Here is a 23331-nt window from a genome sequence, read left to right as displayed (position 1 = left end):
AGTTTCCTATCCTCTTGCACTTTCTTTTCATATGGCAGCTTCTATTGTACCCCAGGCTGGCCTCAAAGATCATCATCCTGTTTCAGCCTGAGTACTGGGACCTAAGTAAAAGCTTTAACAGGAAGATTGTTCAGGTCCCTTCTAAGACCAGATCTGACACTACCACAAAGTGGTAAGCCTCTGTGCTTTGTTTTAGGGTTGTCCCTGGGACCAAAAACATTACTGGAGTTCAACAGAGCTGTCCCAACACAATACAGCAGCCTTGTTAGCCAAAATGCAGAGGCAGCAGCCAAGCCCCCATCTCTGTTCCTTTACCCTTCTGTGGTCACTCCTTTCCCCTGCCCCTTTTCTTATTAAGTCCCACCCTTTTCTCTTCAGACAAGGTCTCCCCATGTAGTCCTGCTGGCCTCAAACTTACTATGAAGACCAGCATGGCCTCAAGCTCAGAGAGCTACCTCCCAAATGTGACACCAGGGTTTTTTTTAACCCCTTTTTTAAGATGCTGAATGTTGTTGACAGTCCTGTGTATGTTTTGTACATCCATACCACCTTTGTAAAATCTCCCTGAGTTAATTTCAGTTTGATGGCTGTGATCTTTTTCAACCCGTCACCTCCATCCTTGATCAGCTCAGTTCTTCTATCATTTGGATTCCCTTCAAAAAAGGAGACTGAACTTGGTGGCACACCTTTAATCCCAGCACTCAGGAGGCAAAGATAGGGAGATCTGTTAGTTTGTTGCTACCCTGTCCTACAGGGGTCCAGAACAGCCAAAGTAAGACCTTCTACATTTCAATAACATAGAAGGAAGTTGTGGAGCAGAGCTGGAGAGATGGCTCAGCAGTTAAGAGCACTTATTGAACTTGGTGAAGACCTAAATTCAATTCCCAGAATCTCTGATAGCTCACACCCATTCTTAACTCCAGTATGGGGAATCTAATGTCTTCTGACTTCTATGGAAATCAGGCATGCATGCATGCATAGCTCAAATATACATGCAGTATTCATTTACATAAAATTTTAAAATATTTAATGACCATGTATGGTGGCATATACCTTTTATCATAGCACTCAGGAAGCAGTCAGACTGAACTGAGCTGAGGGCAGCCTAGTCTACATGAGACCCTGCCTTAAAAATAGATGAATAAATACAAATGTAAGAAATTAAAAAGTCTGTGTTAGAACTACAGCTCAGTGGCAGCCTTGGTATGAGGCCCCATGGTCAGAATGAATGTAACAACCGCTATGTGTATATGCCACCATACATACATCCAATAGCACATTAACTACTGGAACATGGTGGCTGTTATTATAATCCTGAAACTTAGGAGACTATAGCTACAGTGAACTCGAGTCATTGCTCTTGAGAGGGGCTGGGATTCTGTCTCTTCAGTATACTGTACAGGGAACAGTAGTTATTTCTAATCCCTCCCTGTTTGTTTCATGTGTACAGCTGACCATGAGCCCACTCCAGAGTTGGTAAGTAGTCCTGAAACTAGAAAAATAGACTACTTAGACCAAGAAGCTGGTCTGAGATAGCCAGAATTATTACAGAAAACCCTCCAAGAATTAAAAATTCCTTTTATATAAAAAACTTCAATATCCTTAGTCATGAGCTGGTAATTGCTGAAGCTAGGAATGAATTTTTTTAAAGACAGATTTTTTAAAAATTACATTTATATACATGTGCACGTTCATGCCTGCCTGCCTGCCACATCGTATGTACGGAGGTCAGAGAAAACTTGTGAGGAGTCATTTCTTCCCCTCAAGCATGTGAGCCACACACATCAAACTCAAACAGGCTGAGTAACAAGTGCCTTCCCTGCTGAGCCATCTGTCTCAGCAGGCTGTACCTTTATAATTTGGGGGGATGGTTATAATTTAAGAATACTTTCAATTTTCCACCCCTCCAAGGCCTACAAGCTATGAAAAAAAAAAAAATCCATCACACACAAGCTTCCCAAGCCAAAACTTAAAAACATCCCCTGCCTCCTCCTTCTCTTCACTCTGGGCATAGCAGGGCCTACTACTCCTCCCAGTACATGTCATGGCAGCCTACAGAGAAGAGTTGGTGGTGGTGACTGTCAGCAGGCCACTCCTCAGACACAGGAGCAAGTTCCCCTTGCTAGAACTGCTGTCAAGCCCTGGGAGTCACAGCAGACATGAAGGAAACATCTCTTGAGGAGACAGCAGCACTAAGAGCAGCTCTGTTTTGCTACAGGTGTAGTACCATGCTAAGACCCACACCTGAGCTCACGCTTGGCACATCATGAGCAAACAAAATGCAGCTTCCAGTCAGTGCCTTCACTTTGAAGCCAGAAATCCTCTAAGGACTTGAAACAAGTTACAGGAGTCTTCAGAGGCCAAGGATACAAGGACAGAATGAGGTAAAAGTAGTTGGCTATTGAGAACATCTGTCTGTAGGAATATGCAAGCATAGTTTGACCACCCCAGAATAATGTGCTCTTGACAAACTGATCCAGACTCCAGTGGCTTCTTCTTATGGATATTTAGCTACACTGAATCAAGCAGTATTTGACATTAGAGATTGTATACATCCTCTGTAGTGCCAGGCAGCCTTCCAACGACTTGATTTACTGAAATGGGGAAGTTTCTGTTAGTCACAAAAAAAAAAAAAAAAAAAAAGAAATAAAGGAAAGGAAAGGAAGAAAAGAAAAGGAAAAGAAAAAAGAAAAGGAAAAGAAAAAAGAAAACTACCCCATAGGCTTTCACCAACTAATTTTCTTCCTAATGAGCATTTCTGGCTCACAGGTCAATCCTATCAACTATGGTAGGAAACAGTCTGTATAGGTAGGACTCCTCCTTGTGGATAGGGATGGGGGTGCTTGAAGTTAGTATGTGTAGGATGACCTTGAACTATACAACCTTAAGCACTGAGATTACTGGCCTATGTGCCATCTTACCCAGCTATGAACTCCCTAAAGTTAAAACCAAAGGAACCTTCCACACTTGTAAAGTCAGCCCAACTCTAAAGGCCAGACTGCTTAAATCAGTAAAGCAATCTGCTGTGTACAGGATCCTAATCAAACTCTGTAGTCAGCTGGCCTCTATCTCTAGTCAGAAGAAATCCCATCAAACCTTAGTGACCAAAGCCTGTAGGTCTTCCTTAGGAGCATCACTGCTTCCCAGGACACAAAACTGGGTTGGATTTTAAAGTTTAAAGAAAAAACAAAAGCTACTTTTAAAGGTAACCCCTGCACAGTAAAACAGTTCTTAAATAAATTAAAAAAAAAAAATCAAAGACTTTATTGGATAACGTTACACAACATTCTTTTAACATTTAACTCCGAGCAGATGGAAGGTGAGAAACAATTCAAGTCTACAAATGAAATAGGCCTGTGAAGATTTTAATACAGACAAAAGGTAGCATGAAGCAGAGCTTAAATATTAAGCAACTAAAGCAATAAAAATGAAGTTGTAACATGGTAGGCCTAGATCTTAAATACCACCAAGTATCCTTTATTTTTTTAATGAAAATCTAATTTGTAATAAAAGGCCTTTAAGGATTTGCCATGAGGAAAAAAAATACGTAGATTCTTACAACCTGATCTCTCCCAGTGCTTTTGCCTTTTTAATTTTATTTTTTGGTCAATTCCATCACTCTACAAATAAAGATTTCTAAAGCTTAGAGGTCTTCCTGATACGATCCATGCATGATTCCACATGGCTTGGGAGATACCTGGTTCCTGAGTGAGCGTGAGAGGTACTGCTGGTGTGGGGGGTCTAAGACGAGAGTGACCCCAGAGCCTGGAGCTGTGATTCGTCTTTTCCACAGCTCCCTGCTGTTACAGTTCCTGAGCCCAGCTGATACGATGACGCCATGATGTGAAGTCTCCAAAGAGATCACTGTAAAATGCAGTCAGGACTTCCCAGCACATGCAGTGTTAGGATCTGAATTAAGCTCACTAGACTCCAGACTACCCGGCTTTTCTTCTTGAGTTATAAATCAAATCACAGTCAGGTATAGTAAATGATCTAAAAGTCCCACCCAGAGCATTTCCTAATCCTGAGCAATGGGCTGTTGGGTACTCTCACCCACACAGAAAGATCACAGGGAGTGACCTCTTGAGCCAAGCGCTCATTTGTCACTTGTGTCACTTTGAATGAGTACAGTGAGTTAGTTCTTTTTTTCTTTTGGCTTTTTTTCTTTTTCTTTTTTTTTTTTTTTCTTTTTGTAGTAAGTAATCAATATGATGTTATCTTTCTGGTTTAAAAAATAAATCAGTATCGCCACTAAAAATCTTCAGTTTTATTATTAAAATTACGGCACCATCAAATATAAAATGCTTTAAAAATGTAGTACTAACAGGTCCATCTGATTTTCTCATGTGTTCTCCATTCATTAAACAAGAAAAATTAAGGGGTTTCATACTATGTATTTAGCAAAGACAAGGAAATCTGAGATCTCTGTTAAGAATTCATGTTCCATGCACCAAAAGTTTAGGCTGTTTTCATGGATGTTTCTGCCACTGTTCCCCAGGGCCAAGTGCTCCCTAATGCCTGTGAGAATCTCCTGCACTGAGAAGGAGGGACTCCTGGCCGTGGAAAGAGGCCCAGATCAACACTGATGCTGTCACCTTTTCTGAACAGCACCACTCAGTCAGGGAGAGGCGATAATAAAAGCCTGTCCAGCTCAGAATCATGAGCTAGTTCTTGGGAGTATATGATTTCATTCCAAGTTCAACACTAGCCTATCCACTTGGGAGTCAAAATATGAAAAGGTACGAATGTAGTTATGAAAATGTGCACAAAATGTTAAATACTAGTGGCAAATAAATACATCTTAATATGTTCTAACAAGCAAACATATATTCAAGATAATACAGCCCTGTTTTATTAAAAGATCCACATTGTACTTGTGGGTGGGCGGGGCACTTAGCCATCCTCTCAGCAGGATGTCAGATCACCTTCCTCTTGTTTCTACTGGCACCCTGAAGGAAGCACTGGCCTTAGCACATGTGACCACTGCTGTGTCACTAGAGTGCCACTTTAAACACACCTCTCTGCTCACGTCTGAACTGCTAAACATCATCCTTGGAGAAAGCACAAAGGTTAGGTATGCAAACAATTCCGTGTTTCTGCACCATCCCATGCCTGGTAGGCCTGTCCAAACTACTGTTCACATTCAAGAGAAGCTACTGTCAGTGGTTCCTCCGCACCACACTCAGTGCGTCCTACACATTGCTCATACCACTTTCTCCTTGCCTCATGCATAATTTATTGCAGCAGTTTGTTTCTTATATATAAAATATTCCCTAATAACTTTTCTTCCATTCAGTCTACCTTGCAACTGCCCCTGTGTAGATTGACTGGTTTTAGTCACTGCCTTTACATTTACTTCTTAGTGCAGTTTAAAGCTCCAATCTTATTCAGTCCTGTTGTTCTGTTGTTCTGTCACATCCAAGAAACCAGCAGTCTGCTAATGCCTTTGTGCTGAAATACAATAAACAAAAGGAAGAAAATGTTAATCATAGGTAACAGGAGAAAAAGAAGTCTTTTGTTGTTTCAGCCCTACAGCTCATGGGATTGTACCACTTTTCTTTTAAAACAAATATCTGACTTTTTAAAGACAGTTTACTGACACTCTAGACCAGTTGAAGCATTGTCTAATTTTTCTGAGCACATCTGACCAAATTCCAACACATTTGGCTATCACCCGACTCCTTTTCTTAGGAATATTTGCCTAATAGCAGGAAAATTTTTACTTTGTCTAAATTAAAATACAAAGTAGCAGAGATAAGACTCTTAGGAAACACCAGCCTTTCCCAAGCACAGTTAACCTGCAGTCTTTTTAAAATATTCTTTGAGACAGTTTCACCATGTAATTCTGGCTGGCCTGGAACTCATGAAGAACTAACTGCCTACCTGTACCTTCTATGTTGGGATTAAAGATATGAGCCACCAAACCCAGCCTTAACCTTTTCTGATTCCTCCCCTTCTCAGAGACAGTGTCTCTTATAGCCCAGGATGACCTCAAACTGACCTTGAACTCCTGATCTTTCTTGCCTCGCCTCTTTGAGTACTGTGAGTAAGGTATACATCATCAAGGCTAACTGATTAGTCTTAAGCAAACTTATATACAGAACCAAGTTAGGTTAAAATTCAGCCTAGATCACGGCGTACTATTTGCACAGAGCTGAGAGGGGACTGGAGGGAGCCTCCCCAGAGTCAGACCCATCCAAAGGCATCAAGAGTGCCCTGTTATCACTAGACCACTTCAGTGCACTGACCAGTGCCCATTATTATACCTGACACCAACGAGGAACCCTTCAGTAGCCTTTTGAGCAAAGGCAGGGCCCCAGGCACAACAAGCAGACAGTGTGACTTATAGAAAACACTTCCAAGCAGCAGGGCCAGACTGCCCAGGGTTAGCAAACAGCTAGCACACAAAGTAATGAGAGAGAGCCCACTACCATCCAGTCCCTAGCTGGGCCCTCCACATGGGAGCTTGAGACCCAAGAAAGATCACCATTGTATCAAATGAATTTTTAAACCAAAGAAAATGCTATTTCAGTGGAATAATAAAACACACAAAGAATGCAGAAGGAAGAAAAAGCACTCATCTTTCCCATGGTTCATTTGTTTCCTGAGTCAGGGCCTATAAAAAGTAAAACTCTACAGGGGCATTCTTTCATGTGTCTTTCAAGCAATGAAAAAATGACTTCTAGCTAAAATACTGCAAACTTTAAGATGAAGGACCCATATATTTGTTGCTTCTAAAAAAAAAAAAAAAAAAAAAAAAAAAGGATGACTAATGCTGATTTAAAATTCAACTTTCTGAGATAGCTAGCTAACATGACTGTTATACTAACATACAAACTCATATAAAACTTTGGAAGTGGGTGTACCCTTTTATTAACTGAAGTAAATCTTTGAAAATCTGGGGTTTTGTTTTAAATATTTATCTGTATGAATAATCTGTCTTCACACACATCCAAAGAGGAAATCATATCCCATTACAGATGGGTGTAAGCCACCATGTGATTGTTGGGAATTAAACTCAGGACCTCTGAAACAGCAGCCAGTGCTCTTAACTACTGAACCATTTCTCCAGCCCCCCAAATATCAGGTTTTAATGCCAGGCCCACTGAGGCTCAGTTGAAGACCCGAACAAGAAAGCCAAGGACTACTGCCTAGGACAACACAAGTACAGAAAACCAAAGACTCTCTCCCCTGATTGGTTATATTAAGGTGGCTACCATGCCTATTTAGCTATGAGTCCAAAATTTAGAGACAATATTCACTGCAAAATGTTTTATTTTGAACCAGTATCAAAGCTCACATGCAACAATAAAATTCTCCAGGAGCTGTACAAACAGCAGGCCAAAATAACTCTAGTACATTCCCTATCCCAGAAGGCTAAAAGACTTTTTCAAATAAAAGGTAGGTTCAGGTGCTAGAGACATAGCTCAGTGGTTAAGAAGACATTACTGATCTTGTATAGGACCTGAGTATCGTTCCCAGCATCCAAATCAGGGAGTGGATACCTGTAACTCCAGTCCAAAGGACATGAGCCCTCTTCTGGCATCAAGGTCACCTGCACATATTTGGCATATATTCTCACTCACATACACAAATGAAAATAAATGTAATAAATAATAAAATATAAAAAGATAAGTTCAAGAGGAACAACAAAACCTTTCCCATTATTTAAGAGTCCAAAATCAACTTTACACATTATCCATTAAGTCACATATAGCAATAACAATGTCACACAAGCACATTTTAATCCTATCATACCACCTCTAAAAGTGTGACTCACCTTATGTAATGACAATGAGTTTTAAGATTTACTTACTATGTATTCACATACACGTGCCTCTCTTTTTCTTTTTGGAGACAGGGTCTTTGTAGACCTGGTTTTCTTGAATTCCCTATGTAGAGCAGGCTGGCCTTGAACTTGGGAGATCTGCCTCTGCCTCTGCCTCTGCTTCCTAAGTGCCGAGACTAAAGCCATGCACCACCATTCTAGGCCCCACATACATACACATTCTTTCTTACACACTTCCTCGGACTCACTAGGTTAAGGAGTATAGCCTTCCCGTCTCCACCTCCTGAGTGCTGGGATTAACAGCCATGTGTCACCATGCCTGGTTTACTCAGTGTTGGGGATGAACTCAGAGCTTCACACACTCTACCAACTGAGACACTTTCCTATCACCTATATAATAATAAGTAACAAAGAATTTAAAATGACAAAGATTGAAACTGAGAAAATAAACCAGTCCCTGATTTTCAGGCAGCTAACATAAGCTTACAATGTAACACTTGACTCACCACAAGTCTGCTCTCAATACAGACACTAGCAGGAGGCTCTACTCTAGAAAAATTTTCAGTTCCTGGAAATAATTACCTACAGGAAGCATTCCCAACTACCAAGGTCAATGAAAACTAATGAGTCTTCTGAAGGCTAGCCTAGTCTACTTCAGGGATGGTTAAGTGATGATGTGCCCTTGTCATTTTGTGGCAGGGCTTAAGACAGACAGACCTGCCCGCTTCACTGTTAACTTCAATGCTCCCAGTCTGAATCCACAGTGGTCTGTCAGACACTGTAAGGGAGCAGCAGGACTCGTCACTGTCTGATGTAATAGCTGCCATTTGTTGAGACCTATGGTAGAAAAAACCAAGTTAACAAAAATAGAGCAGACTGTTGAGTTCTTTTTAATCCATCTTAACTAGAAAAAAAAGTATTTTTTAAAAATAAGACCAAAATTATTTTGAATTTTCCTAGAGTTTATTCTAGGTAATTTGCCAGCTTCAGTTTTGATAACGGAGAGCCTTTGAAAGCCTTGTGGGTACCTCAACAATGGGCAAGATAGGGCATCCTTATGTGTACATTCCATGAGATGCAGTATGTAACCTGGCAAGGTGCCTGCCCTCCAATAAGCCTACAAATGAAAGAGGAAGTGTTAATTCACATTTTATGTCCCTGAGCAAAAAAAGAAAAAGAAAGAGAGAGAGGGAGAGAGGGAGAGAGAGAGAGAGAGAGAGAGAGAGAGAGAGAGAGAGAGAAGAAAAAGAAAAAGAAAAATGGAAGAATATTAAAAAAAAAAAAGTTACCATCTAACACTAGCTACTTTACTAACCTGATCAAGATGGTCCAGAGGGCTAAAGTTTTCACCTCACCCAGATCACATCATTCAGGAGGTCAAAGACCATCAAAAGCCCTTTGTTTCTGAGTGATGGAGCTTCAGGTTCTAGCGACATAATTTAACTGAAAAACTGAGCATAATTCAACTGAAAAACTATTTTAAAAGTGTCCTTGTTCTGCTCTTGAGGCAGGGTCTTAAACCACAGCATAGGGCTGGTCTAGAACTCCCTGTAAACCAGCCTAAGCCTTAAGCTCCTACCTTGGTTTTCTGGGTGCTAGGATTACAGGCATGAGCCAGGACATCTTCCATATAGCAAGTTTTATTTTTAAACATATTTGGCTGCATACATACTGCCCTAGTTTTAATATAAACAATTCTCTTATCAGCACAGCCAGCTCTGGGATCACCAATCCAGCAATTGCCAGGCACTGGTGGTGGCACACCTTTAATCTCAGCACTCAGGAGGCAGAGGCAAACGGATCTCTGAGTTCAAGGACAGTCTGATCTTCAAAGTGAGTTCCACGACATCCAGGTCTACATAGACAAAACAAAACAAAACAAAACAAATCACAATCAGGCAGGTCATGGCTATACATAGCCTTTAGTCTCAGCAGAAGCACAGGACAGATAGATTTCTGCATTCCCAGCAAGCTTGGTCTACATAGTGAGTTGTAAGACAGACAGACAGAGCTACATTTTAAGGCCTTATCTTAATAAATTAATTAAAATACCAATCAGAAGCAGTAGAGTAGTAAATAAAACTTTTAAAGTAAGCTATCCTGACATTATAAACACAATCACTTCTAAATTCTAGTTTAAAGAAAATAGCTCTTTAAAAATGAGGTTCAGTAGTAAGGTTTTGCACAGGAATCTAAGTGTATTGTTAGTGGAGGCAGCTACAGCCACACAGGAGAGAAAAGGAGCCAGTGCACTAGAGGTTGCTTGGGGAACTTCCATCCAGCTTCCCTAACAGCCTCCACCCTCCACTCTGACAGCTATGGACAATGAATGGAGAGGGGCTGAGGGAGTTCGTCAGTTTTCGTTTTTCTTCCTGTGTCTGTTTCTTGAGACAGGTCTCTATGTGATTTTGACTATTCTGGAACTTGCTATGTAGACGAGACTTGCTCAGAACTCAGATGTGACTGTTTCTGCCTCACAAGTACAGGAATTAAAGGTATGCACCACCATGCTAAACTCAGGTAGGTCAATCATGCTGTCAATCACAACCCAGTGAGTGAACACCAAAGGCTATAATAAAAAATAAAATTTAAAAAGAGGACACGAAGTTGCTGGATGAATCTGAAAGCAGTTGTGGGGGAGAAGGAAACGAATAAGATCAAGATAGATTGTATACATGTACAAACTCAAAAATTTTTGTGATGAGTACTGTGCCTGCACATATGTGCACCATATGACTGCCTGGTGCCCATAGAAATCAGAAGGCAGTATTAGATCCCCTAGAACTGGAGTTACACAGGGGTGCTGGAAACCAAACCCAGGTCATCTACAAGAGTAACAAGAGCCCTTAACCATACTAAGCTATCTCTCCAGCCCCAAATAACTGTACTTTAAAAAGAGGTCTAAAAAAAAAAAGGTCTGGAATGAGCTCACCTTTCCTGCTCATTTTCTCCACTACAACTCTTAAAATGCTACATAAAACCTCAGCCTGTCAGTTCCATACAAAGCCTGACTGGAGCTTGGTGCCAATGCTGAAGATGAGCTTCCACTCAGCATTTTCAGGGTCTCCACATTTTTCTGTGGAAACTTATCCCTGGCCCCTACCCAATGCAGAATGTCCTCTATGAAGAGCTAAGGACCCTGCCTGACATGTTCAAATCCCAGCAACCACATGGTGGCTCACAACCACCCATAATGAGATCTGATACCCTCTTCTGGTGCGTTTGAAGACAGCTACAGTGAACTTATACTAATAAATAAATCTTAAAAAAAAAAAAAGGCATCAATCTCAAGCTCAGTGAAGTTATTTGTCCTCTAAGATAAAGCCTCAGTGTGACAATGGTGCTCTCCTACAAGCAGCAAAGATCAGGGGCCAATCAGAAGAGGGTAGCACATAATCTGGTAGAGCCAATGAAAGGATGAAACAGTGCAAAGCCCTGAATGAAAAAGTGAAAGATTCTGACTATATGCATGGACTTATGATTCCACTAAAGACTCATAAATTCCAATGCGTATGATGTGATGTGAGCAAGAAGGAAATGCAGAGGTGAAGTCTTTTATAGAGACAGTCTGGGTTCTAAGCAGTTACTGATTACCTGTCTGAGCTTTAGACTTACCACACACAGTTCTTCCCAGGATACTTGGACAGTGCCACTCCTAGACAGATCCCTTACTAAAAAATAAAAGTGGAGGAAGAGGGACTGGCCATACAGTTGTAACCAACAGCATCTCAAAATGAGCCATGTTGGTAACAACGACTATCTTCTGGGAAATAAGACCACACATACAGATTAAAGCCAAGTATTTTCCCAAGTCTCCCATCAATACATGTGCAAACAGATTTCACTCTTGACCACTTGCTGAAATGTCAAAGCCCAAGAACATACAGAAGCTGTGTAAACTGGCCAACGTACTTAAAAGATGACAAGCTTATAGCTCCCTTGTAAGGCTCTCCTAACAGGATTCTGCTGTAGAGACCCAAGCTCAGATTCTCCTCCGAGCTCTGAAAAGGATTTGGAATATGCAGATTTGGAGGTGGTGACTGACAACATGCCTGCATCAGTTGTCCTCATTTGTTTTCTTTTGTGTGCCTATGTATGGAGATCAGAGGACAATTTAAAGTTGTCACTTCTCTCCTTCTACATTGTCTGTCCCCAGGGAGCAAACTCAGAATGTCAGGCTTCGCAGCAGGCTCCTTTACCCACTTCACCATCTCTAGATGAACATTTCTACGTATGCCTATACTTGCTATGAGCAAAATGAAGAGTACTAGGTAGTCCTTTAAGTATGTTAAATATGAAACTATAGTAAACTTTAATCATGGCTTTTATCTCCCAGAACATAATTCCCATCACCTCCAATAGTTAGACTCTATATATGCCAGCTAAAAACCAGCCAGTTTACCTAAACATGGTGGCAAAAACTGCTAATTTCAGAAGTCAGTGAGGTTAAAAGCAGGACCAACAGTTCAAGGCCAATCTCAAAACAAAACAGAGGCCACCCAAACTCCCAAGAAGAGTATGCTACCTCTAGATATTTGTAGCTAATAGTGCTATTACAGAAACTTAGAACTTTTCATTTATGCTAAGTACATACTGTTTAATAGATAGTGCCAAAAATAAAATGGGGTTTCTCTGCAACACATAAGTAGCTGGTAATAATGAGCAGTATTTACACAGGCCTTGTGCCAAGCAGGCATTTTTCTATTGCTTTAAAATTTGCCCTGAGGCAGCTCTATCCTCCTCTCCATTTCGCAGGATAGCATGAGGTTATCAACCTACCTGAGATCATACTGCTTCTTTTTTTTTTTTTTTTAAGATTTATTTATTATCTCAAAGTACACTGTAGCTATCCTCAGACACATCAGAAGATGGCATCAGATCTCATTACAGATGGCTGTGAGCCACCATGTGGTTGCTGGGAATTGCTCAGGACCTCTGGAAGAGCAGTCAGTGCTCTTAACCACTGAGCCATCTCTCCAGCCCCCGGTCACACTGCTTCTAAGGAGCACATCAGTCAGGCCAGGGCATGTGAATCAAGAGCTCATACTTACAAACACATGCCTAAAACGTTGGAAAAAAAATACTCTCTGCTTGATAAAAGCCTGCTGTTAAACATGGCTTATGTAAAACTGCTAATGCCCAAATTCCCCTGTATCACTGCTAATACTACTTTCTCCTGTACTCTGACCTGGATGGCACTCTTACCTTCCCACATAAACAGTCTCTTTATGCAACCAAAATTTCCATTTCATTTTTCCATAGGAAACTATGTTCCTCAGGCTTTCAACGGTTTGGTTTGGTTTAATTTGGTTTGGTTTGGCTTTACGAGGGAATATGAAGTGAGTCAGTCTCACTGTACACCCTGGGCTAGCCTCAGATCAGGATCCTCCACACCAGCTTCTAAAAAAAATCTTACATGCGAGTTTAAACAAGAGACACAAATGAATGCAAAATACCTTGAACAGTTTGAAAGGACACCCTCGATAAAATTTACTCTGCATTATAATTTTGATCCCTTCCCTCTGTATCCCTGGCCATCCTAGAATGCCATCTGTAGAACAGGGTAACCATCTGGCTCTGCTTCCTGTGATCTGGGTTAAAATCATGAGCCCCCACTGCCCAGCATGAGTCTTTTCTTTTCTAAGAAAGCCTACCCATAAAAGCCACACTCCAGGCCTACAGGGGCAGATGACAGGAGACGGAGAGAGGCAGAGACAAGAGGATGTCAAGTTTGAAGCCAGCCTAGGCTACATGAGACCTAGTCTCAAACAGCAGCAAGACTCGAACATATTTATACATAACATGCACACTTATACATACAAGCATACCGGGTGGGAGGGTGGCACTAATACTTTAGCCATGAAGGACTTGGCGTTCCTTTCCTTGTAGACATGGATACCAGTATAAAAATTATGAGGGTTTCCCTCCTTTTTAAGAGAGGATCCATGTAGCCCAAGCTGGTCTCAAACCTATTTACCCAGCGCTGACCTTCCTGGTTGATCTTCCTTTTCACAGAACACTGTGAAGATTGTCTTTACACTGCGCCTTTAGAGCTGGGCACAGTGCTGCAGGTCTACAGTCCTCACGCTTCAGAGGCCAATCCCCTGGACAGGCTGTTGTGAGCTGCTGCTGAAGTGGATGCTGGGTACAGTACAGTTTGTACTTTCATCTGCTGACCCATCTGTCCAGCCTCCATTATTATCAAACTTATTAAAATGTCTCCTTTATTCACACAAAAAAAATTATCCAAGCAATTACTACCATTGAAAGATTGTTGTACTCAACGTTGTCAAATTAATTCACCTACACCTTTTACTACGAGGCGGCCGGGCAGCTGTAGTTCTTGAGTATAAAACACTGTTAGTGCTGTTATCTAGAGTATCTCTCCATACAGGACTGCAGGTACATAGCGAGGAATCCTGGAAGCAAATATTGCTGGCTCCAATTGTCAGCAAATTTAAAACTCTATTAAAAACACTGATTATAAGTCACTTTTGTAATCCCAGCATTTGGGAGGCTAAAACAAGATTGTCCTGGGCTAGAAACCAGACTGGGTTAGAGTGACCTAGTTTCATAAAACCAATGGGGGAGCGGGAAGCAAAGCAAAGCAAAGCACCCATATTACAGATAGACAGCGGTACAGTACAAACAGACTTAAAACAGACTGAACACCTTTAAAATGTACAACTGGGGGCTGCAGAGATGGCTCAGAGTTCCAAAAGCTTGCGGTTCTTATTTGCAGCACCTACATCAGGTGGCTCTCAATGACCTACAATGCCAGCTTCAGGGAATCTAATCCCATCTTTTAGCTTCTGAAGGCATTTGTACATGAGGGCACGAGAGCACGCATGTGTACACACACACACACACAAACACATCAGGTTTTTTTTAATTGTACAATTAAAATTGATTTTAAGATAGTAGGCAAGGTTCAGCCTGGTCTACATATCAAGGCTACATAGTGTGACCCTGTCTGTTTTTTTAAAAACATTGATTGATTGATTGTGAGTACGCTGTAGCTGTCTTCAGACACACCAGAAGAGGGCATGGGATCCTGTTACAGATGGTTGTGAGCCACCCTGTGGTTGCTGAAAATTGAACTCAGGACCTCTGGAAGAGCAGTCAGTGCTCTTAACCACTGAGCCATTTCTCCAGCCCCTATCTATTTTTTTTTTAAGGCAAAGCTTTAAACTAGTTATGGTGGCACATGGCTATGATCCCAATACTAAGGGGCTGAGACAGAAGGATTACTACATGTCCAGCCAGCCTGACCCATACAACAAAATCCTCTAAAAAGCAAATACGCCCCCAAAATGGTTAAATGTTAGGCCATGTCTATTTAAGCATGCATAAAATTACAATTTACTTTACTACGACAAAGATAATGTTGTTTGTTTTTAACTGAAGACACAGGGAAAGTAAAGGAGTGACGTTCTTCTGAATATCACAGCGGGGTGTGCTACAACAGCCAGCACCACAGAGCCAAACTCAATAGTGTCCCCTTTGAGGGTAGATTAAACTTAGTATTAATTATTATGGCAAAAATAAAACCCAGATACTCTGCAAAAGCTCTAATAAATCATTTACCACTGTGCAACCGTGGCTAGATGAAGGCTGAGTACAGAAATGTCCACACCCTGCGGAAGCGCACTCAGCACCTTTCAAGTCAGAACCAGGGGAAAGTAGAAACAAAGATTGGCCGCTCACTCTCCTGGCACGGAATGGAACGGCTCCAGCCCAGCCTTAGCTCTCAACTCCAGATTTTTATATTAAAGTGTTAATAGCTATTAGCACAGCCCCAAAGCAAAAACTGAATTTGTCCCTCCTTAGAAAATGACCATCACTAACGGGTCAATTCCCTATTTGAAACCATCAGTGAACATAAGCCTTTGAACTAAAACCTTCATTACAAGCTTTCTAGATATGTCAGTATGGCACTAGACTGTCAGTCCAAACTACAGAACATTCACAACTTAAATGGGGGGGGGGGGGGGAAGACCTAACTAAACGTATACTATAAATTTCTGATTTTCTGATTCTCAATTCAGTCATTCAGTATAAAGGAAAACTGGCCACTTCCCAAATGTCTGAACATGTTTCCTTCAATAACCAACTTTGGATAGTAACAGCCTCTCTTAGTTGAATAAACTCCATACCCTAGATGGATCTAAGCTGATTTAAGTATCAATTCTATGTTGTCTGCCTACAATGTCTTCAGAAAAATTCCTGCTTAGTTCTTGCCCCACATAGTACTAAGCTACAATAATAACAACCATTAACATTTTGTTTCCAGCCATATGTGTTGGTGTATGCCTGTAATACTAGCACAGAAGAGCTCAAGATCAGCCTGGGCTATAAAGGAAGATCCTGCTCCAAAAACTGAAAAAAGGCTGGGCGTGGTGGCACACGCCTTTAATCCCAGAACTCGGGAGGCAGAGGCAGGCGGATTTCTGAGTTCAAAGCCAGCCTGGTCTACAAAGTGAGTTCCAGGACAGCCAGGGTTACACAGAGAAACCCTGTCTCGAAAAACAAAAACAACAAAAAACAAAACAAAACAAAAAAACTGAAAATAAAACAAAACAATAAAAACAAAAATATCAAAACCACTTAGGAGGAAACAGGGATAGATAAAAATCTGTTAATAGAATGCCTGGCTAAAATGAAAAAAGCCTTGATTCGGTCCTCATCATCATAGAAACTGGGTGTGGTGGAATCCCTGCATGAGAGGTGGAGGCAGAAAGATCAGAAGCTGAGGTGGACTGTAGGTAGGCCAGACTGCTATACTGGAAACAAAACACTTGGGGACACACCATTAAATCTGACTTTAGATAGCGAATCCTTTACAGGTCTTCTGTTCTGTGGGAATAAACTAGAATCGAAAACAGCTGATTTCTAAGCTCTACAAAATGAAGAAGGAAACATGAGGCTTTAAATCTCTAAAGACGGCATCCTGACAACTTTCTTATTTGGTTTCTGCCCTTGCTCATCCTTGTCTTTTAGCTACTTTTCTTATATTGGAAATTTGTCTAAGTAAATTCTCTCTGAAAAGAGAAACCAAACCAAACAAGAAGAAAAAAGTCCATTTGGTTTATTATCGTACATAGAGTACCTTTTACCTTCTCAGAGAAAACTCTGTTACAGTAGATATCAAACGGTCACCTTGCTTGGAAAATTCTACTGGGATATCTTTAAAAATAGTATCTCACTATGTGGCCCTGGCTGGTCTAGATAGGATTCCATAGATCAGATCGGCCTCAATCTCAGAGAACATGCTAAGGCTAAAGGCATGTACCAGCACACAGAGCCAAATATACCTTTGTTTATTTTCTGGACAAGAATTCATTATGTGCCCTGGTCAATCTCTAAGTCACCTCTCAAATGATAGGATCACTAGAACACGCCATCACTCCTGGCTGAATGTTATTTATATACTCCACAATCACAGATTTTATTTTCCTATGTAGCTTCTGAAACAGGACAAATGGTTTATGCCATAAAGATACACTGCCAAAGCGTCTGACTGTATTAGCAACACCCACTTTCAAAGTCACAACTACAACAGCCCAGATCACACACTTCAAATTGCTTTTTAGATGACTCTTGCATAAATCAGTTTTTCAAAGGTAAACAAACAAGTACTCTAATCTAAAACAGTTACTCAGAAAACCTAGGGATATTTCCCTCATAAACCCTTCATCACACTGAGCTTTCAGACTGTCATAATCAGATTAGTTTCTGTTTGCAGGAAAGAATATGTATCTTTTTCTTTGTGTGTTTATTAAAATCAAAAAGCATTGACTAAGTTCCCCAGAAGAAATTCTATTTTCTTTCCCAGAAATAATCAGGTATCCAGCTTAAGGAAGTTCATTTCCAAATTTCATTCTCTTTGTTATTATGTAGTAACTAACATATCTCACACTGGATTATTTTAGAAATCCATAAAAGTTTACCTTTTTCTATCTCATGTAAGTACCAACTGAAACTATATCAAATTTAAGAAAACAGAAGGCTTGGAAGCAACTTAATTCTCGAGATCACCTTGCCTCTGCGGGCACTCAGGAGGCAAGAAGCAGGCAAGGCTCTGAGCTTGAAATCAGCCTGGCCAGCCAAAGTGACATAGTGAGACTCTTAAAAAATCACATCTTAGGGACAGGTGGACCGTGTAGAATATGGAGTTAGATTACTAAGCCCACAAAGCAGTGGTATCTGAGGCAGGAGACCAGAGAGCAAACCAACTATAGTTACCTAATTTTTTAAAGCATGACAATTTATCAAAGCTAAAACTGAGGGGAAAAAATGAAAAGCATTCATGAGCAGTTGATAGGAACTAGAGTTCTACCAGATGGCATTACTATAGAGCCTCACTGTACCTCCTGTTATTTGAATTTTATCTATTCTCCAATACATCCCTGACAGGGCAAACAAAAAAATGTTTAACTTCTCATGATTTCTAATCACTATTGCAAAGAAAAATTTCTACTATTTCGAAACTGTTCAAAGCTTTTTGAGAAACACACACAAATAATTTGGATTTAGTTGATTTTATTTACAGCTTTTTTTTTTTACATTTCAATGCATTATACAATCACATTTCTCATTTTCTGACCTGCAAACAGATTACCTTAAATGGAAAATGCTTCTGAAAAACTATCAAATTAGGTACATCCAAAATGCAACAATTACACATGACATTCATTCACAAAGTGTAAATTGCTAGGGTCTGTCCTAAGACTTTAGGAACAGCCAGTCAGGAGAAATCTGACTAACTTCTCACTCAATTATTTATATACCCCAAATAAAATCTATCTAAACTTCCCACCAAATATCTGACAGTTTGTTTTACAACCTCACTGGACAAGAGAGTGCTGACCCAAACCTGTCTAGTCTTAATAGTTTTAATCCCAAATACTGGGCAATGTGTACAGCCTGGTCTATATCTAAACAGCAAGCATACCAATTTGTCATAGCAAGCATCTCAGTGTGTCAAACATCCAATACCAAACTTTTATACCCTTATGTGCATAGAAAGTCTAAGTTTTCACTAGATAAAACAAGTAATCATTGAATATCCACTGTTCCCCAAGCTCCAGCCCTTACTAAAATCCCAAATATGCAACCCATGTCACATGGTGACAGACAATAGTTTATACATGTGGATGTGTGTGTATGGATGTCTAGGTGTGCATACCAAGACATACATACACACACAAACAATAGCTACAAATGGCAATTAACAGTCCCTGCAAAAATTGTTTCATTTGAAGCTATGGCTTCTATGCCTTAGGGTAGTTTTAGATTTTAAAACTGGAAAATATTCCTAAAATCCTACTTAAGAGAAAATTTGAAACATCTTTCAGTTTTCAGCTTCTTAGTGTAAAAATGGCTATATATAACGTATAAAAAGCCAACTGAGTGCAATTTCTCACCAGTTTGGCCAAGCTAGCTGGTGGAAATGATTCCTAACTAGCCAGGGATCTGCAGCAGCTCTAGTGGTTCTGGCCTACCTTACTGTCCATGTTCACGTTTCAAATTGTGTCAACAAAGCCCGCACTTCAGGGGTCAGCTGCTTAGCAGCCTTAGCAGCCTCTGTGATAGCCCTGCGATACAGACCCTTTCTCTTCTTATTAAACCGTAACTGAAAGTTTTCTAGAAAGGGGGAGAGTTGTGAGAGAGCAAGGGAAGATGTGGTTGGAGATGCAAACCATGAGATACGGGCCTCCTGCCGGGCTAAAAGGCCGTTATCTTTCCGGCTTACAGTGATGGTAAGAATACGGGCTGGCCACCATGGGAAACCATATATCTTGGCCCAAACAATGTCCCCTACACATATGGTCCTGCCATCTGGTGTGATACATTTAGAGACATTTTTTGAAAAGATTTTCATTTTCAAAGAATTACGGAGGCTATTCTCTTCCTTTGAAGAGAAGGAAGTAGAAGTGGAAGAGGCAGAAGGTGCGTGCATACAGCCCGGAGGAAAAACGAAGCTCTCAGAAGAGCTACACTCAGAGTTGGAGGATTTCAGATCATCCATGCTATCAATGCTACACACTGAAGCACTGGAAGAGTCAGATTTCTCCTGGTTTAGGGTCAGGTAAACAGATATGCTGCTTTTGCTGCCCTTTGTGCCCAACATCCGCAGTTCCTCCTGCTCACCAGGCACATGCACTCTGCTTGTGTCCTGAACCTCACTGGCGGACTCTTCCGGGCCTTCTGAGGGACTCTGTTTTTCTGAAGGGGCCTCACCTGCTGAGCGGGTGGAGGTGCTTCGAGACTGCGGCTTAGGCGCCAGTTTGCCACTCCGAATTTTCTCCAGTCCCGTCTTCAGAGAAGAGTCATTTTCTTCGTTCCTGTACCTTTGTGGTTTTAACCGCACTCGGGGTGGGAGAGAACCTGAGCTGGGACTCTGATACCGGCGTGTGAAGTGGACTTTCGCGTGGGTGGTTTTGGACGTGGAGGTTTCACTTTGCTTCTTCTGTGCCTTTTCTTTGGCAATTTTCAATACTTCCCGAGCTTTCGCGTGATCCATGTTCTTGCTCTGGAGCACTTTCTTGGTATTTAACTGAGCTTTTGACGTATTTGCCTGAGCAGAAACCTTGACTACTCTGGCCCTGCTGTGAGTGATACTGGAAACCCTCACCACAGCATTCCTTCTCTGGCTTTCGTTTTGGTTTTTCCCATCCACTTTATGGTCAGTTTTCAGTTTTTTGTTCACAGTAGCTACACTGTCATTTCTCCGTTTTTTATCTTCATACCTAGAAGAGTCACTGCTACCTTTCCTAATTTCCTTCTTTTCTGCAACAACACTGTTTTTACACTTATCACACAGGACTTGCCTGGGCCGTAGCTTAATCGCATTCATTATTGAAGTGGGTTCTTCCCTGTACATTTTTCGTTTGGGTCGCTTAATTTTCCGAGGCGGCGGCTGAGGTATTGATTGGTTATATGTGTCCCTGATAAACAAGGGGGGAGGATAAGGTGCTCCTTCATGGAAGAGAGGAGGTGGCTTAGAAGTCCACAGGTGCTCAGGAGGAGGGACTGGAGAGAGGTCATCGGGAACAGCACCGTTCACTTCCTGCTTGACTTCTATCCCTTCTTGGAATGTGGTACTTTGGAGCTGCATGGCGTCCGGTTTGTCCTTATATTCCCTTTTGGGAAATACTGTCACAGGGATCCCATGGGGCCCAAACCTTTGAAGGAAATGGAAGAACAAAAGGAAGCTAGTGAGTTGATATCTGTAACTCAACTTCTTAAATGTAAACAACTTAATAAGCATCTATACAAGGATCTAAAATATACTACTGCTGTCTCCAAAGTAACAAAATTCTCCACTTCTTTTGATTCTACATTTAGAGAAACTACAAATAACCCAAATAAATGGTTACGCTAGGCAGTACCAGAGTGGCTTTACTTAAAATGGATCTGTTATCAGACAGATTAATATGAGATGCCATGTGGTATTAAACTCACTGAACCATGCACATTTTCCAGTAAATGCACCCATATATTAGATGTCATCATTTTCCTCTGGTCATAATACCTCTCAAAAGCTTAATAAAAGCCAGGGTGGTAGTACCTGTTGGTAATCTCTGCACTCGAGGCTAAGGCAGGAACACCTAAAGTTCCAGGTCAGTTTAAACAGCACAGAATTCAGATGTTCAAAGTATTTCCAATGCTGACAAGGCAGAGCTGCGTGGTTTCAAAGTTTGTTTTTTATTACTTTGTATATACTGGTGTTTTGGCTCTATGAATATCGTCTATATATACCATGAGTACAGTATCTTCAGAAGCCAGAAGAGAATCCCCCAGACTGGAGTTACAGATTATTGTGATCTGCTATGTTGGTGCTGGTGACTGAACCCAGGTCCAGAAGAGCAGTTTGTGCTCCTAACTGATGACTCATCCCTTCAGTGTCCCTGAGTTTCACTTTTTAAAACCACAAACTACATTCAGAAATCATTTCAGTTGGGCAGACTGGCGAGTATCTGCAGTGGCACTACCCAGGAGGGTGTGACAAAGGATTGAGTTCAAACCAACTTGTACAACACAGCCAAGGTCTCTTGTCTCAAAGAGAGAAAGCAAAGAAAAGAATAAAAGAAAAGCAGTATTTTCAAGTGTAATCCAATTTCAAACCAGTCGTATAGCCAGTATGCATGTATAAATAGATCCCAGCTTCAGTAGGAAGGAGAATGAGCAGAAAATAAGAACTGTTTCTCAGACAAACCTGGAAATGTAACTGGCTTAATGTAACTTGGTTGAAATAAAGAAACTTTCAGTTAAATTTGCTGTTTTTATTGCATTGTCATAAAACCAAAACCATATTCCAAGTATCTCAGTGTATGTCAGCATGCAAATTTTAAAAAACACTGAGACAACAGCATCTAGCATAAGACAATGCTAATGCCAGTTTTATAAGGCAAAGTTACAGAGAACCAATGATCAGCAGCAGACTATCAGGTCATGAAGAACCCTGTAAATTAGAAGAAAATGTTTTCTATATGTCAGTTTTTTAAAAGAACAAGTGTTTGGGTTTTTTGCTCATTTGTTTCTGTGTTTTATGTTCTTGTCCTCTTAAATGTTCTCCAAAAGATTCAGAATAACTTTTTAAAAATAAATCTTTAGCCAGTCGTGGTGGCTCATGCCTTTAATCTTAAAATCAGGAGGCAGAGACAGGAGGATTTTTGTGAGTTCAAGGCTAGCCTGATCTATGTATCAAGTTCTAGGACAGCCAAGGCTATTGAGAAAGATTCTATATCAAAAACAAAAAAAAAAAAAACGCTGGGCTGTGGATCCCAGCACTCCGGAGGCAGAGGCAGGCGGATTTCTGAGTTCGAGGACAGCCTGGACTACAAAGTGAGTTCCAGGGCAGCAGGGCTATACAGAGAAACCCTGTCTCAAAAAATCAAAACAAACAAACAAACAAACAAACACGATAGGATCCTCTCATTATCCTCGCTAAAAACTAATAAATCTTTAGGCTGGAGAATTTAAGACATAATAATCTGAATGATTTTGTTTACTTTTTAAAATTATGTTTCACTACGTATTCTAAGCTAGCTTAGAAACTGCTATGTAGTATAGTACCAGTTGGTCTCAAACTCAAATCCTCCTGCCTCTGCCTCACAAATCCTGGAATGACAGGCATGCCCCACCACGCCCAGTCGATCTACAGTGAAGTTCTCAGAGCTCTTACCAAGTGTAAATTTTAGTTTTGCATGTATAAAATAAAAGGTTAGTTCCCAGCTCATGGATTCAGGTAATCCTCAACAAAATCATCAACAAATATTAGGCACACATTTTCCTTCATTGAAATAGTTTTAGTCTTTACTTACATCTAGATTGAATTTTTAAATGTTTATGTTTGTTTTCACTGGAGGGTGGAGGCAATGCACGTTGCTTGTTGGAGTCTGAGGAGGACAGGTGTCAGATACCCTGGAGCTGGAGCAGTGCAAGTTTTAAGCAGCCTAAGGTGGGCTTTACGGAACCAAATGCAGGTCCTCTGGAACAGCAGTAAGTACTTTTTTTTTTTTTTTGGGGGGGGGGGG

General features: G+C 40.9%; 1 protein-coding gene across 5 annotated transcripts in view; it reads right to left on the bottom strand.

Annotated features, from left to right (window-relative positions):
- Window positions 1-3240: 3240 nt before the first annotated feature.
- Pwwp2a (PWWP domain containing 2A) overlaps window positions 3241-23331 on the bottom strand; it is a 40923-nt gene continuing 20832 nt past the window's right edge. For 2 of the 5 annotated variants that reach the window (XM_029483523.1, XM_029483524.1), the window contains one exon: window positions 18324-20976. In XM_029483523.1, coding sequence (XP_029339383.1) covers window positions 19308-20909 — 1602 coding nt within the window. In that variant the 5' untranslated portion in view covers window positions 20910-20976 and the 3' untranslated portion in view covers window positions 18324-19307. Of the gene's footprint in view, window positions 5452-8506; window positions 8627-18314; window positions 20977-23331 lie in introns of those variants that run through there. The other 3 variants (XM_021176730.2, XM_029483525.1, XM_021176729.1) reach the window with 3 other exon arrangements.

Source organism: Mus caroli, chromosome 11 (assembly GCF_900094665.2).
Source record: "Mus caroli chromosome 11, CAROLI_EIJ_v1.1, whole genome shotgun sequence".
NCBI classification, from domain to species: domain Eukaryota; kingdom Metazoa; phylum Chordata; class Mammalia; order Rodentia; family Muridae; genus Mus; species Mus caroli.
The sequence above is the reverse complement of the archived record's forward strand: the minus strand, read 5'-3'. Positions and strand labels throughout refer to the sequence as shown.